This window comes from Natrix helvetica (genome assembly GCF_964273705.1).
Source record: "Natrix helvetica genome assembly, chromosome: 5".
NCBI classification, from domain to species: Eukaryota; Metazoa; Chordata; class Lepidosauria; order Squamata; family Natricidae; genus Natrix; species Natrix helvetica.
This window is the reverse complement of record NC_138551.1, coordinates 68284360-68297587: the sequence shown is the minus strand read 5'-3', so window position 1 is coordinate 68297587 and position 13228 is coordinate 68284360. Positions and strand designations below refer to the sequence as shown.

The following is a 13228-nucleotide window of genomic DNA, read 5'->3' as shown; positions in this document are numbered from 1 at the left end:
ATGACCGTTGCTGTATCTCAAGGTCATGAGATCACCTTTTGCGACCTTCTCATAAGCAATGTCAATGGGGAAGGCAGATTCACTTAACAACCAGGTTACTAACTTATCAACTTCAGTGATTCACTTAACAACTATGGCAAAGAAGATCATAAAATGGGGCAAAACTCACTGAATAGTTATTTCACTTAACAGCAGAAATGTTGGGCTGAATTGTGGTCATACGTCGGGGATTGCCTGTATAGGATATGTTTGGGCTCCCCTTTTTTCTCTACAAGTCTTTTTAAAAAGCCCTCTAATCCATTTACTCCTAGAGCAACACAATGGATTGGCTGTTTGCAAAACTGTACAAAATATGCTCTATGTGGGCCTTGCTCCATTCGGGGGTGAGATAGTTTTAACCAAGAGAGACTCCTTTTCATAAAATATAGTAGTGAAGTTACTGTCAGGGGTGTGCTTCTTGATGCGTAAATGCAGTTTCTTGCTATGGACCTTCACCCTATGAAGGTGATAGTCGATACATTACCATCTTTTCTACTCCTTTTCCTATAAGCCTTTTCCATTCTTGTAATTTATAGCAATTTATAGCATTTTATAGCATCAGCCAGCCTTGCTGTTATAATATAAAGCTTGTCTTCATTAATGATGTATTGCCACAGCAATGGCTGGATGGCTATAAAAGGCTATAAATCATTGGGTGAATGGCCACTGGGTGTGGCAAGTGACTCCCTGCATACAGTGGTAAAAATGATAGTCAGAATCCCGTTGCTTTCAGAAAACTGGATGGAGACAGGTGAAAGGAATAGTATATGGTACTATCTTGGGAAGGGATATCCATTTTCTCATAGCTCTATCACCAACCCTAACAGAATTTATGATATTGGAATGCTGCTTTTGTCTCCTATTTTGAATTGTGTTTTTCACAAAAATAATTTTATTTAATTATTTAATTTAAAAACACAATTCAAAATAGGATTAAAAAATGGGATATGAAAACAGCATAAAATACCATAAATACATATATTTAACTATGAATAGTTGTTTATCTATGAATTGCTCCAAATGGTTCCGAAGAACTAACAGGATGTTTCAAATGTTACGAACTTTCAATCCCTTTTAAAAATTGAAACTACCTCATAGAGAATATTTCAAGTTCTTCTCCTCTAGTGGGCTATTTACATAATACATCATATTTACATTGATAATAATTTACACAGACTTCCTGCCCTTTTCTGCAACATATTTTTGAATGTTATGTTGGTTTTCTAGAGAATTAAGCATCCCACTCAATTATATATAATCTGCAAATATCATAAACAATCTCTCTACCTTTGCACTTCAGTCTTTAATGAAAATATAAGAGTCATGGACCCCCAACTAATCCATCAGTCACTTCAATTATGAATCAATAATTAATAACAGCTCTTAATTACATCCAAATTGTAGCATCAGCATGTCAAAAATATTGAAATTGAGCTACATGCTTAATAGATTATCCATAATCCATAATCTATTAAGGCTATTACTCAATTGAATTGTGAGAAGATTAGTTACAAATCCACGGTAATGTCTAGAAATTAATGTGTTCTTATGGAGAGACTTCTTCATGATTTTCTCTAGAATCTAAGTCCTTGTGCTTTCTCATCAACTGAAGTTTGGCCATGCTGGTTCAATCCTTTGACTTTTTCTGCTATAAACTTTCAATTGCTGCAAATATGTCCTAGTTGATTTCAGACAGGGACATGCCACAGGTCCTGTAGATATTAACTCCCTATTCTTGTATTTTTAACTTCTTTTAATCATTGATGAAAAAATTAATTTTAGCGGCAATTCAATACATAATTATTAGCATATGAAAACAGCTGAGTAAACTCACATAAAATAGCACTGTTAATAAACCTAAATCCTCATTTTAAATTCCTTGAATAAGAAATAAATAACAACAAAAAAAAATAACTACAGTGAAATCTCTATTTAGTGGACCTCAATGTAATGGACTTTTTATGCAATGGAGCAAACTTCTCTGGCAATTTACATCATTTTCATCATTTACATAATGAAATTGGGCATCATCTGCACATCACATAAATCACTATAATGACATACGTATATATTTAATAGTTATTTTTGAATTACAGATATACTCTAATGATTTAGTCATTACAAGGTTTTATTTTTTCCCCTCCATCAATGTTACTTCTTTCTGCAACATCAACTTCATATTTCTTCTGGTTTATAATAGCAAACTTCACATCTGAGATCACTTTTCCCCTTCAGTGGACTTCTTCCCTTTTCTTATTCTGTTTTAATTTATACTAACCTGCTGTCAGCAGTATTTGTAATTTTTACTTAAGTAAAAATTGTAATTTTTTAATTAAGTAATTTCTAGTCAAAACTCATTTTTAAATACAAGAATATATAGAAGAACCATACAATTTCATAATCCCCAGAAAGTTACTAAACCTGGTTTAAAAAAGCATTTAAAAAGCTCAAAGAAGTTTAAGCATATTCAATATTTTCTGAAGCCTCAGGCAGGCTGTTTTATGATGCAGAAAACAATGATAAACCTGAAATATACACCTGTTTTCTTTCTTTTAGCTACTTTGGAGAACACCGTCTATTAATTCTAGTTTCTTATTTTTTAGATTTTACCGTTTTTGGCTCCCTAACTTGATGCCCACAAGATATATTGGATTAGTTCTCATAATAAACTCAAAAACATATACATTCTAAATTTATCTAAATGAGATTTGAGAAATTAAAACACAACTCATTACAAGGGCAGCAAGTTGGAGAAAAGCTGCTCTTTATTTTATTAATTATATCTTCCATATTCTGTACTTAAATCTGGAATCTAGCACAACTTTGTCATGAAATATTTGTAATTAAGATTTCTGCTATCCCAATATGATAATTTACAACTGGAAGTCTAATTTATGTCTCTATATTCTTTTTCATCACTAAACATATGCACTAGAGTGAATTCTTTCATGTCTCATTTTTGTCAAAAGTGACAATAAACTATTTGAAAAAGACATTTGGTTCCTTGTCAATCTGATTTACCTGCCATGCAATTAGATCCTTTAGCTTTTCAATTTTTTCATGATCTTCTGGGTGTTCATATATATATTTCTCATTAAAGAAAGCCTAATGGGGGAAAAAGAGAGCAGTTTTTTAGTACTAATTCTATTTAGTACAATAGAATTTATATAATGCATAATAATAGGCAAACATAATATTTAACGTTAACAATGGTTCTGAGGAAAATCTTTCTGAGAAGTAACTTTGAGGTCAATTTTAGCCTTTTCAATATTAATATCTTATTCTAATCAGGGAATATAAACCAGCTCTCGGTCTAGCAAGCTGATCCATTCCCTGCTCCCATTACAGGTAAAAAAAATCCTAGGTATGGTGGCTGACAACAGCCGCCTAAGGCTCCCTGGTCTCACTTCAGGACAAACACGAGGGTCAGAAAAGGTGCTTTCATTGGCTTACCTTATCAGCCATTTACAAGATTCTACTATCGTATCTAGCAGCACATAGTCACTGTAATAATGCAGAATCTATATCTAATTTCTTTAATCCTGTTTAACATAATGATGCCTTGAACCAGAAGTGTATTGGCTGTTGTTCTTTTACAGAATTGTATACTATGACATAGATGCATGGATTTTGAGATTTCCACATCATAGATGGGTAATCTCAATCACAATGACAAACTTACAATTGTAAACCTGCCAACTGAGTCACAATTTGGGGTTAAATTGCTGCTCTCCTGGCCCACTACTGACTGTTGGTAGATTCACATAACATCTGGATTAAGCCATTGTAAAAATGTGGCTGAAGGGCTCTCCTCAAAGCCTTACCCCTGGCGCCAACTGCCCCCGTGGTAGATTAAATATGGTTTTAAAATCAGATTCAATTCTTCAGATTGTCTAATAATTTAGAGGGGAGAAGAGGAGAAAGAAACAAGACCAGACAAATTCTTCCTTGATTTTCTCTTCTGTGTACTAATCCTCATTACTTATTCATCAAACAAGAAATGGTTTACCTTAGTTTCTGGTTTCTGTGACTCTCTGTCTTACCTGAACGAACTGTTACAAGAAATGTTTTAAAAGTACTTATATTAGCAAATGATTATCCAATTTTAATAAGAAATACATTCTACTAGTAATGGCTAGTAATCGGTTTGTTAGTAACTTATTCATTTGTGTCATTGCCATTAAGCTCTTTATTTTTCATCTCTATGGCATCACTACTGAGAGAACAAAAACCAACCAAACCTTTTCGTAATTGGTGAAGCCTCCCATGACTGCAGGGTCCACAATGCCATTTAGCAGCATAGACAGAGGGTTAATAGGTAGATTTGGATCATTCAAATGTTGCTGAACCATATTGTTAATTTTATCATTTGTTAACTGCATCGTTTCAATTGCATTTTCAAGTGGACTAATTTCAATCTGAGAAAACAAAGGTTTAACAAAAATGATTACAAGAGCTGTAATAGTTTGAATTCAAATATTAACCGAAAACAAGAGATTTTTGTTCCTGGGAAAAAAATTAATGTAGTTTTAAAACACAATATTGAATAATGATGCTCATGCTCGAAAATTTGGACTTATAAATACAACAACTTCACAATAAGCAAAAAGTGCGTTTGTTTAGATCAACCATCACTGTGTAGAGTAAAACTGAACACATCAAAAGCTGTATGGCAGCTCTTTGTACATTTGATGGACAAACTGTTGTCACCTTTTACTATCATGCATTGTATCACAGGGTGGATTCTTTTTAATATGAAAAAACTGCAGGATGAAGAGGACTGAAAGATAATTAAAAAAATTCTTAATCTCTAGCGTGTATTTCATGTTGCCAAGATTTTTCATTAAATACACAAAATAGTGGGACTGTTGCAATATTTTGAAAGATGTGCCATGCACAGGAACACAAAGACAGTATTTCTGTTTGAACCAGTAATGTAGTTCTTTCCATTTGCTATCAAATAAAGTTGCTTCAGAAGCTGTTCTTGACTATGCATGCAGTGACAGTTTTAATAATTTTATTTTTATTATTTAAAGAGAGATCTCTTTTTCTTCTCCAATCCAACAGAGACATACCCTTTTGTATAATAATGGCATACATTTGAGGTATGCCAAAATGCAATTTTATATCTGATTGTTACAATTTCCATAAACTTTGTAGAAAAACACCAGTAGCTTAAGATATTTCTGAAAGGCACATAATCAAGTCTTTATAACTGTCACTTACATGCACACATTGATTACGTTCAACCTGTGTTAATTAACTATCTTAATTAATTAAGTTTCCAAAATATTTAAATTTTAACTTCGTTATTAATGCTACCAGCAAGCTGTGTGCTTTTAATTCATCTAGCATTGAATGATCCTTTGGGTTGAAAGTATTCTTATCAATTTTTTTCTGGGCACCAGGGACCGGTTCTGTGGAGATAGGTTTTTACAAGGACGGTAGGGGGTATGGTTTCGTATGCTCCCTGAAACATTCTTGTGAATGTTTGACCATAATCTGTTTTTACTTCATCTCTATCTATTTGCACTGGCATTGACATAATCTTAGTTTGTCTAATGTTAATTAGTAGCGGTTTAGTGGCCAATGAAGAACTTTCTCTTCTTTCATCTTCAATAAGAGGTTTGTTTTATGTTCTCCTTGCTTGCAGCCCTCAAAAAAGTATCATCAGCATGTTTTTCAAGTGGTTGTTGTTTCTCCCAGCTATTTTAGTTCCAGTTTCTATTTCTTCTAATACAGGATTTCTCCTGCATATAACTAAATAAGGAGACTGTTTGGTACTGTCTTGGTATGCTAATTTCTTAGATTAGAACCATTTGGTTGCTTCATATTGTATTCTGCTACTTCTTGCTCATTGTAGGTTTTTTTTCAGTAGACAAATAAGGTGGCCTGGTACACCCATTTTTCTAAGGACTGTGGGCAATTTATTGTAGAATAAAATAAGAAGCCTTAGAATAATCAATGAAAAATGTCTTTGGAGAACTCTAGCCTTCTCCGTTATCCAGAAACAATTAGGAATGTGAGCTGCCTCTTTTGAATCTAGCTTGTACATCTGACAGCGCTTGTTCCATGGATTGTTGAAGCATGGAATGCAAAACCTTGACCATTTTCTCATTATCAGGTATCTGCAATTGTTTGGTAGCTTTAACAATTTTTAGCACTGAAGTTTTTCTGATGCTGAATTTAAATTGATTTTTTCCACTTCCTTAATCTTGCTGTATTTGCCACATCTGTTTACTAACTGCAAATTAGTAATTATCGTGCAAAGCTTTAAACAGTTCTGTTGGCATTTCATTTCTGCAGTTTTGTTGTTAGCAATGCTTTTTTTTAGTACTTCATAGGTATCATCAACTTGTAGATTGCGGGGGGGGGGGCAGTTCATATGTTTATTTATACCATTTTAAAATCATTTTGTATAGGAAATGTTTATCTTTTTTATTTTTGATATTGCCCATCTTTGTACAAAAGATTGCCTTGATATCTGAAATTGTTATCAATTCCTTGCTTTGCCTTTAGCTTTAACTCATTGTTTCTTCTTTTCTAAAACTCTAAGAGTATTCGGTGAGGGCAAAATTTTCCTCTCTCTTTTACTATCTACTTCTATTTAGGTATTTTCAAAATACCAGCTGAAGGACAATTTGGCATCTTTTGCATTTTGCAATATTTTTGTTTCCTGTTTAATGATACAATACATTTCCATCTAGAGTTCTTCAGAGATTTTATCAAACCTAATTCATTAAATCTAATTTTTAAACATTCACTGCATTATCCTACAGAATATTGCTGAGGTTGTATCTTGACTGATTACATTATTTGTTTTATTTAATGTTGTAAATGTGTAAATTTTGTAAATGTGGATCTGAACCACAATCAGCACCAGGACTTACTTCTGCTAACTAAATATTTTTTTTGCATTTTCATTGATAAATTTTCTTTTCATCAACAGGACTTTCATCTTGAGCATTGTCAAGATCTGGTCATCCACTTTAAAGTGAAACAGGGAAAATAGAACAAAACTAGAACTTGATCTAGATTTAGATCAAATCTAAATTTAGAACAAGTCTACATCTTGAACATTGGGCACTATCTAACAAAATGAAATTCAATTGTGAAAAGAGTAAGGTTCTACATTTAGGCAAGAAAAACGAAATGCATAGGTACAGTATAGGTGGTACCTCGCTCAATGGTAGTAACTGTGAAAGGGATCTTGGAGTCCTAGTGGACAACCATTTAAATATGAGCCAGCAGTGTGCAGCAGCTGCCAAAAAAGCCAACATAGTTCTAGGCTACATAAACAGAGGGATAGAATCAAGATCACGTGAAGTGTTAATACCACTTTAATGCCTTGGTAAAGCCACATTTGGAATACTCCACTCAGTTTTGGTTTTCAGGATGTAAAAAAGATGTGGACTCTAGAAAGAGTGCAGAGAAGAGCAACAAAGATGATTAGGGGACTGGAGACTAAAACACATGAAGAATTGTTGCAGGAACTGGGTACGTCTAGTTTAATGAAAAGAAGGACTGAGGGAAGACATGATAGCAGTCTTCCAATATCTCAGGGCTTGCCACAAAGAAGAGGGAGTCAAACTATTCTCCAAAGTACCTGAGTGTAGAACAAGAAGCAATGGGTGGAAACTAATCAAGGAGAGAAACAACTTAGAACTGAGGAGAAATTTCCTGACATTTAAAACAATTAATCAGTGGAACAACTTGTCTCCAGAAGTTGTAAATGCTCCAACACTGGAAGTTGTTAAGAAGATGCTGGATAACCTTTTGTCTGAAATGGTATATGATTTCCTGCTTAGTCAGGGGGTTGGACTAGAAGACCTCCAAGATCCCTTCCAACTCTGTTATTCTATTCTATTCTATTCTATTCTATTCTATTCTATAAGACAATGAAGAAACTAGAAACTAAATCTTACAAAGAGAAATTGAAGGAAGTTTGAGAAGAGAAGAATGATAGGAAATATAAGTTTCTTCTAAAAGCATCATAAGGACCATGGACAAGATCTATTTTCTATTATTTCACAAATCCAGGACAGGATACGATGGATTTAAGTTACATAAAACCAGATTTCATTTAAATGTTAGAAAAATCTTCCAAAAATAAGATCTGAAGGCAATTACCCAGAGTGGTAGTGAGGTCCCCTTCAGTGCATGCACAAAGGAAGCTAATCATCTGCAATTTGGCATGCTTTAATTTGGATATTTGTGCAGAGCAGGGAGTTGCATCTAATGGCCTAAAATTTCAAACTCTGCTGCTATAGTTCTAATGTAAGGTGACCAGATTTTAACATTGGTAAAGCGGGACACCATTCACGGGGGGGGGGTGTCTCTTGATTAAAAAATTGGTCTATATCCTTGCACCCCTAACCCTTTAGGGAAAAAAACCCCAGGGGTCTTCAAACCTGACAGCTTTAAGACTTGTGGACTTCAACTCTCAGAATTCCTCATCCAGTCATGTTGGCTCAGAAACTCTGGCATTGAAGAGTGCAAGTCTTAAAGTTGTCAAGTTACAAGACCCTTGCACCCCTAACCCTTTAGGGAAAAAAACCCCAGGGGTCTTCAAACCTGACAGCTTTAAGACTTGTGGACTTCAACTCCCAGAATTCCTCCTCCAGTCATGTTGCAGCAACATCACCTGCATGGATCTGCTCCATCTTTGGTTTTTTTCACCGGGGGCAGGAATGCCGCTGAAGTTGCCGACGAGCCCCCACCGCCACCAGAATAACTGCTGCTGCCTCCTCCTCCTCCAACAGCACCACCACATTTGCTGCCCGGCGCTGTGGCTGAGATAAAGCTGCCATCCCTTCCGCTCGGAGCACCTGAGCTGGGTCCCGCGTTACCCCTGCCGCCTCCTCCTCCTCTGCCGTGCTTTTGAGAAGCCATGAGGTGTTTTTCTCCTGCTCCCGCCCCCTCCGCCGCCTTCCTACTAGCTCCCACAGCCGCATGGCTCCTCAGAAGCATGGAGGAGGAGGAGGGAGCAGGGGTAACGCGGGGCCCAGCTCAGATGCTCCAGGGGCGCCAGCTAGAGCTTTGGCGGCTTCACCTCAGCCGCAGCGCCGGGCAGCAAATGTGGTGGTACTGTTGGAGGAGGAGGAGGAGGAGGAGGAGGAGGAGGAGGAGGAGGCAGTTATTCTAGCGGGGGTTTTGGGGGTTCACTTCAGCTGCAGCGCCAGGCACAAGCGGCTAGGACTGGCTGCCCACAAAGGACCTCCCCAGGCTTGCTTTGTTGAACACGGGGCGACTGACAATAGTTTGAGCAGGCGCGGCCAATCCAACCTCAGAAAGCAAATGGTTCCAGAAATGGGATTAGAAAAGGAATGGTCTACCTCTAAGCCCCTAGCACCGTGATGGCGAACCTGTGGCACGCGGATTACTTCAGAACTTCCAGTTGGCTCTTTGGGCCTGTTTTTCACCCTCCCCAGGCTGTGGAGGCTTTCCTGGAGCCTAGGGAGGGCAAAAATGGCCTCCTCCATCCTCACGGAGGAAATACCAAGCTCAAGTGTGGGTGTGGGTTATGCAGGCATGCGCATGCGGGGGTGTACTTTGCATTATGGGTGCCGGCATGCACATGTGCTATCATGATGATGCCCTGGCACTTTTGGCACCCAACAACAAAAAGGTTAGCCATTACTGCCCTAGCATCTTAAAGTCACGTGGAAAAGAAAACTGAAGCATCCCCTCCCAAAATAACTTTGTAGGATGGGAAAATTCAATTTGGAGAGATGGTATGTAAGCTACATGAATCTCAAAACCATTCTACTCTAACAGAAATCCCTTACACAAAAATGCAAACTGATTGCAATGAAAACCTTGTAATTTATTCTCAAACCTGACGTAGGTAGAAATTGTGTTTCACCCAAATATCAAATGCTTTTTGAATCCATAGTTCCTTCATGATAACATTTCAGAATCTTTCATTTCATACTCATAGCACGGAATACTATTTTTAATCATTTCAGATATCTCAAAACACTTCATAGCAAAGTGATGCACTGCTGTCTACAATTTTAAATTCTATAAATGGATCTAGACCAAAATGGTACCCAGATGGAATAATAGGAATGTCAAGCAGATGAAGTATTTCACAGTGACACACTTGTTGCCTTCTAAAAAAAAATCAGCGAAGTATTTCCCAAGGTGTTTAAAGTGTAATGTTCTAGTTGTCTTGAAGATAGAAGGAGAGGAGAAGCATATTTAAATTTGCAAGAATTTATAATAAAATATTGGCCTGCATGACTTTGGTTTCTTGGTCTGGTCTCCCTAGAAGGACTGATGCAAATATAAATTCATGGAACATTTCTGCAAACATTCAAAATTTAAGCATCAGCAAATTATATACATTTTGATTTGTTTAAAAGTATTGCCAATCTAATAAAGTGACTTTATTAAATATCTTCTGACTCAAACTTACCATAAATACTGATTTGACTTCAAACCATCTTAAAATACCAGGTAGTTTATACGCTGTCACATAAATAGTTCTCTCAATCCACATATTCTGTAATTTAAGAGAGAAGTTTTGAAGTAAAATGCTTATAACCTAATAGACTTATTCTAACCCAAAATGTGTACAAAAGCCTAGTAGCAAACGTACTAGCATCACAGTGGCAGCACAATCACCCAAAATTGGTGAAAGAACACTTGTGCATCCAGTTTAATTAATGTTATTTACGTTTTGTCATGAGCGTTTGTATTCATATAGAAGGCACAAGTGAATTATCTCTCCCCGTATTGCAACATGCACATAAACAGTCTATACTGCAATTATTTCATCCTCTATTCTGTAGGCAGCTATTTATTAAGGATAAAATTGTAGAGAGTTATTGCTTAGAAAATGAACGAGATAAAATCCCCAACTAGTACAAATATCAGTTTCAGAGGATGGAGGAAAAGAGTTTAATTTCCTCTTTTTTCCTATTCTGACTCCTTTAATTATTTCTCTCTCCCATCCGGTTGATGCAAGCTACATATTATGTGCAAAGAAGCATTTAATATTATTTCTAATTTAGCCTCAATAAAGTATTTATAATCTTTGTTTGCCAATAATGTGATGCATACAGGTAGCCTAACTCAATGGAGCCATTTTAGATTTTGAGTAGTATTTAAAAAAATAAATTAGTTAAACTAATTGGAAAAAAACTGGTATTAATGAAAATCATTCATGCAGGAATTAATTTTTCATGACTAGAATCTTTACATTACAGCAAATACTTTTAAAAAACTAATAATTAAATATTTCATATTTGGTTCATCTTGCATTTGATGACAAGAAATTCCATAACACAAGAAACTAAGTGTCACCTATTCATACAAACTGTAAAGATTTACAGAAAGCATATTATGTTTTCTCTTACATACTATATAAGCACATTTAAAAGACATTAAGATAACTGCATAACATGTTCAAATTACCGCAAATTCATTGTCTGGATTTTTCTCTCCTTTACGAATGGGTCTTGAATACTCAAACCGTTGAACCTCATTTACCCTATAGAAACTAGAAAGAGAAAAACATACAATTGCATTTATATTCTCATATGTCCACAATACCTAAGATAAAAACAAGGCTTTCAGTATTAAGCATTATAGGGAAGTGATATTTTTGTAGGGCTAATATATATACCCTAGTAGTCTAAAATAAGGCTTTTCTAACTGCAATATAACAATCCTCTAAAATGATACCGTGAATTGGGTTGCCCCAATCTCCTGCCAAAAATTTGAGTGTCAGGTTTTGATAAGGAATAAAAATGTTGCTTATTTTTCATAATTAAATTTTAATCTATGTATAGCAAAGTTTTCTGGGTCTGCAGTATCACAACTACCCAGTATTGCAAGCTTGTGCAGGCAAAGTAAAAAAGCAAAACCTGGAGTCAGGTTTTTCTCATAAAGATATATTAAGAGATTGTGATCAGTCTGCGGCCACTATTGCAGGTGATGGTTGAATGGAAATTCTGCATTAGGACTCTCTCAACTGAGATGTGAAAAAGAGGATTCTTTTTCTCAGAGTCTGGGAAAGAGGATGGCAGACTGAAAAATACTATAAGTTCAAAATACACACTCATTATTCTATTATCTGGAAAACTGAGAAGTAGCTCATATGTTCATCCTTAAAAAGGTTTTTCCCCCAAGAGAATGAAAACGAACTCCCTATAAATTGGGTTCTAGAAGCATTCAGTTGTTGAGATTTCTGTAATCATCCCTTTTTTCTTTTAATAAATCTGGTTAGAGAAGCTTTTTCAAGACTCTTGTTTTTGGGTGCACTTGGCTATCAAGAGTTTCATGCTATTCACTACGAATTATTTGACAAATTTTGTCATGACATCTATGGCCTACATGTAATTTGAATCAACTTGGTGATGACATTATGACGCATGACATGACTTCACCCCTTTGCTCCTTTTGAGAATGCCTATGACCATATTAGTTTTTCAAATAAATAACAATGCTTTTAAACATAGTTTTCAGAATGTGAAGATATGTTCTTTTAATGGTATACCAAGGCCTTAGATAATGGGTGTCAAAGTCACATCATCACGGTGGTGTTATGTGCCATATTGGGGACCTTTCCCCCCTTCACTAAACTGGGCGTGGACGTGGCCAACGTGTGACACATTTAGTCTGTGGGCTGGGACTTTGACAGCCCTGCCTTAAATAGTATTGCCATGACAACTGTTCATGAAATGTTTCATTTTGGTTACCAGTAGTATATAATATTTATATACCACTAGCAATTAATTTATTTCACAGGAAGCTGTCTAGAAGGAATTATAAGGAGGCATCGGTAATTTTGAGTTGCAAAAATCCCTTATTTCAGTTAAGCAATAAGAAAACAAAACCTGATTGAAAGTACTGATCTATCAGGGGCACTGCCTTGTGTATGCATGTAGAAGACAGGTAAACAGAAATTGCACTAACAAAAAGCCAGACACAAATTACTTTTTATCAATATTGAAAAATAAATGAAAACAGAGAATGAGGGACAGAGCAGCCATGAAATCAAAATTATTATTTTTTCCTGAGATAAATGGAAAAAAGATAATCTCTTGCTGCACCTTAAACTGTCTCTTTCTTTTGTGTTGATGAATTTAGATGCAGTTCTTCAGGCCATTTAGCAGGTAATATATTTAACCAAGTGCAGTCTAGGAAAGCTATTCAGAGTAATTGCTCATTTCAAATGTCT

General features: G+C 35.7%; 1 protein-coding gene across 1 annotated transcript in view; it reads right to left on the bottom strand.

Moving 5' to 3' along the window:
* The window catches only part of DOCK1 (dedicator of cytokinesis 1), a 459011-nt gene that overhangs the window by 40752 nt on the left and 405031 nt on the right, over nt 1–13228 (bottom strand). Inside the window, exons 43-46 of the mRNA XM_081954827.1 lie at nt 11461–11545; nt 10460–10546; nt 4281–4457; nt 3061–3144 (exon numbers count right to left, since the gene is read on the bottom strand). Coding sequence (XP_081810953.1) covers nt 3061–3144; nt 4281–4457; nt 10460–10546; nt 11461–11545 — 433 coding nt within the window. The remainder of the gene's footprint in view (nt 1–3060; nt 3145–4280; nt 4458–10459; nt 10547–11460; nt 11546–13228) is intronic.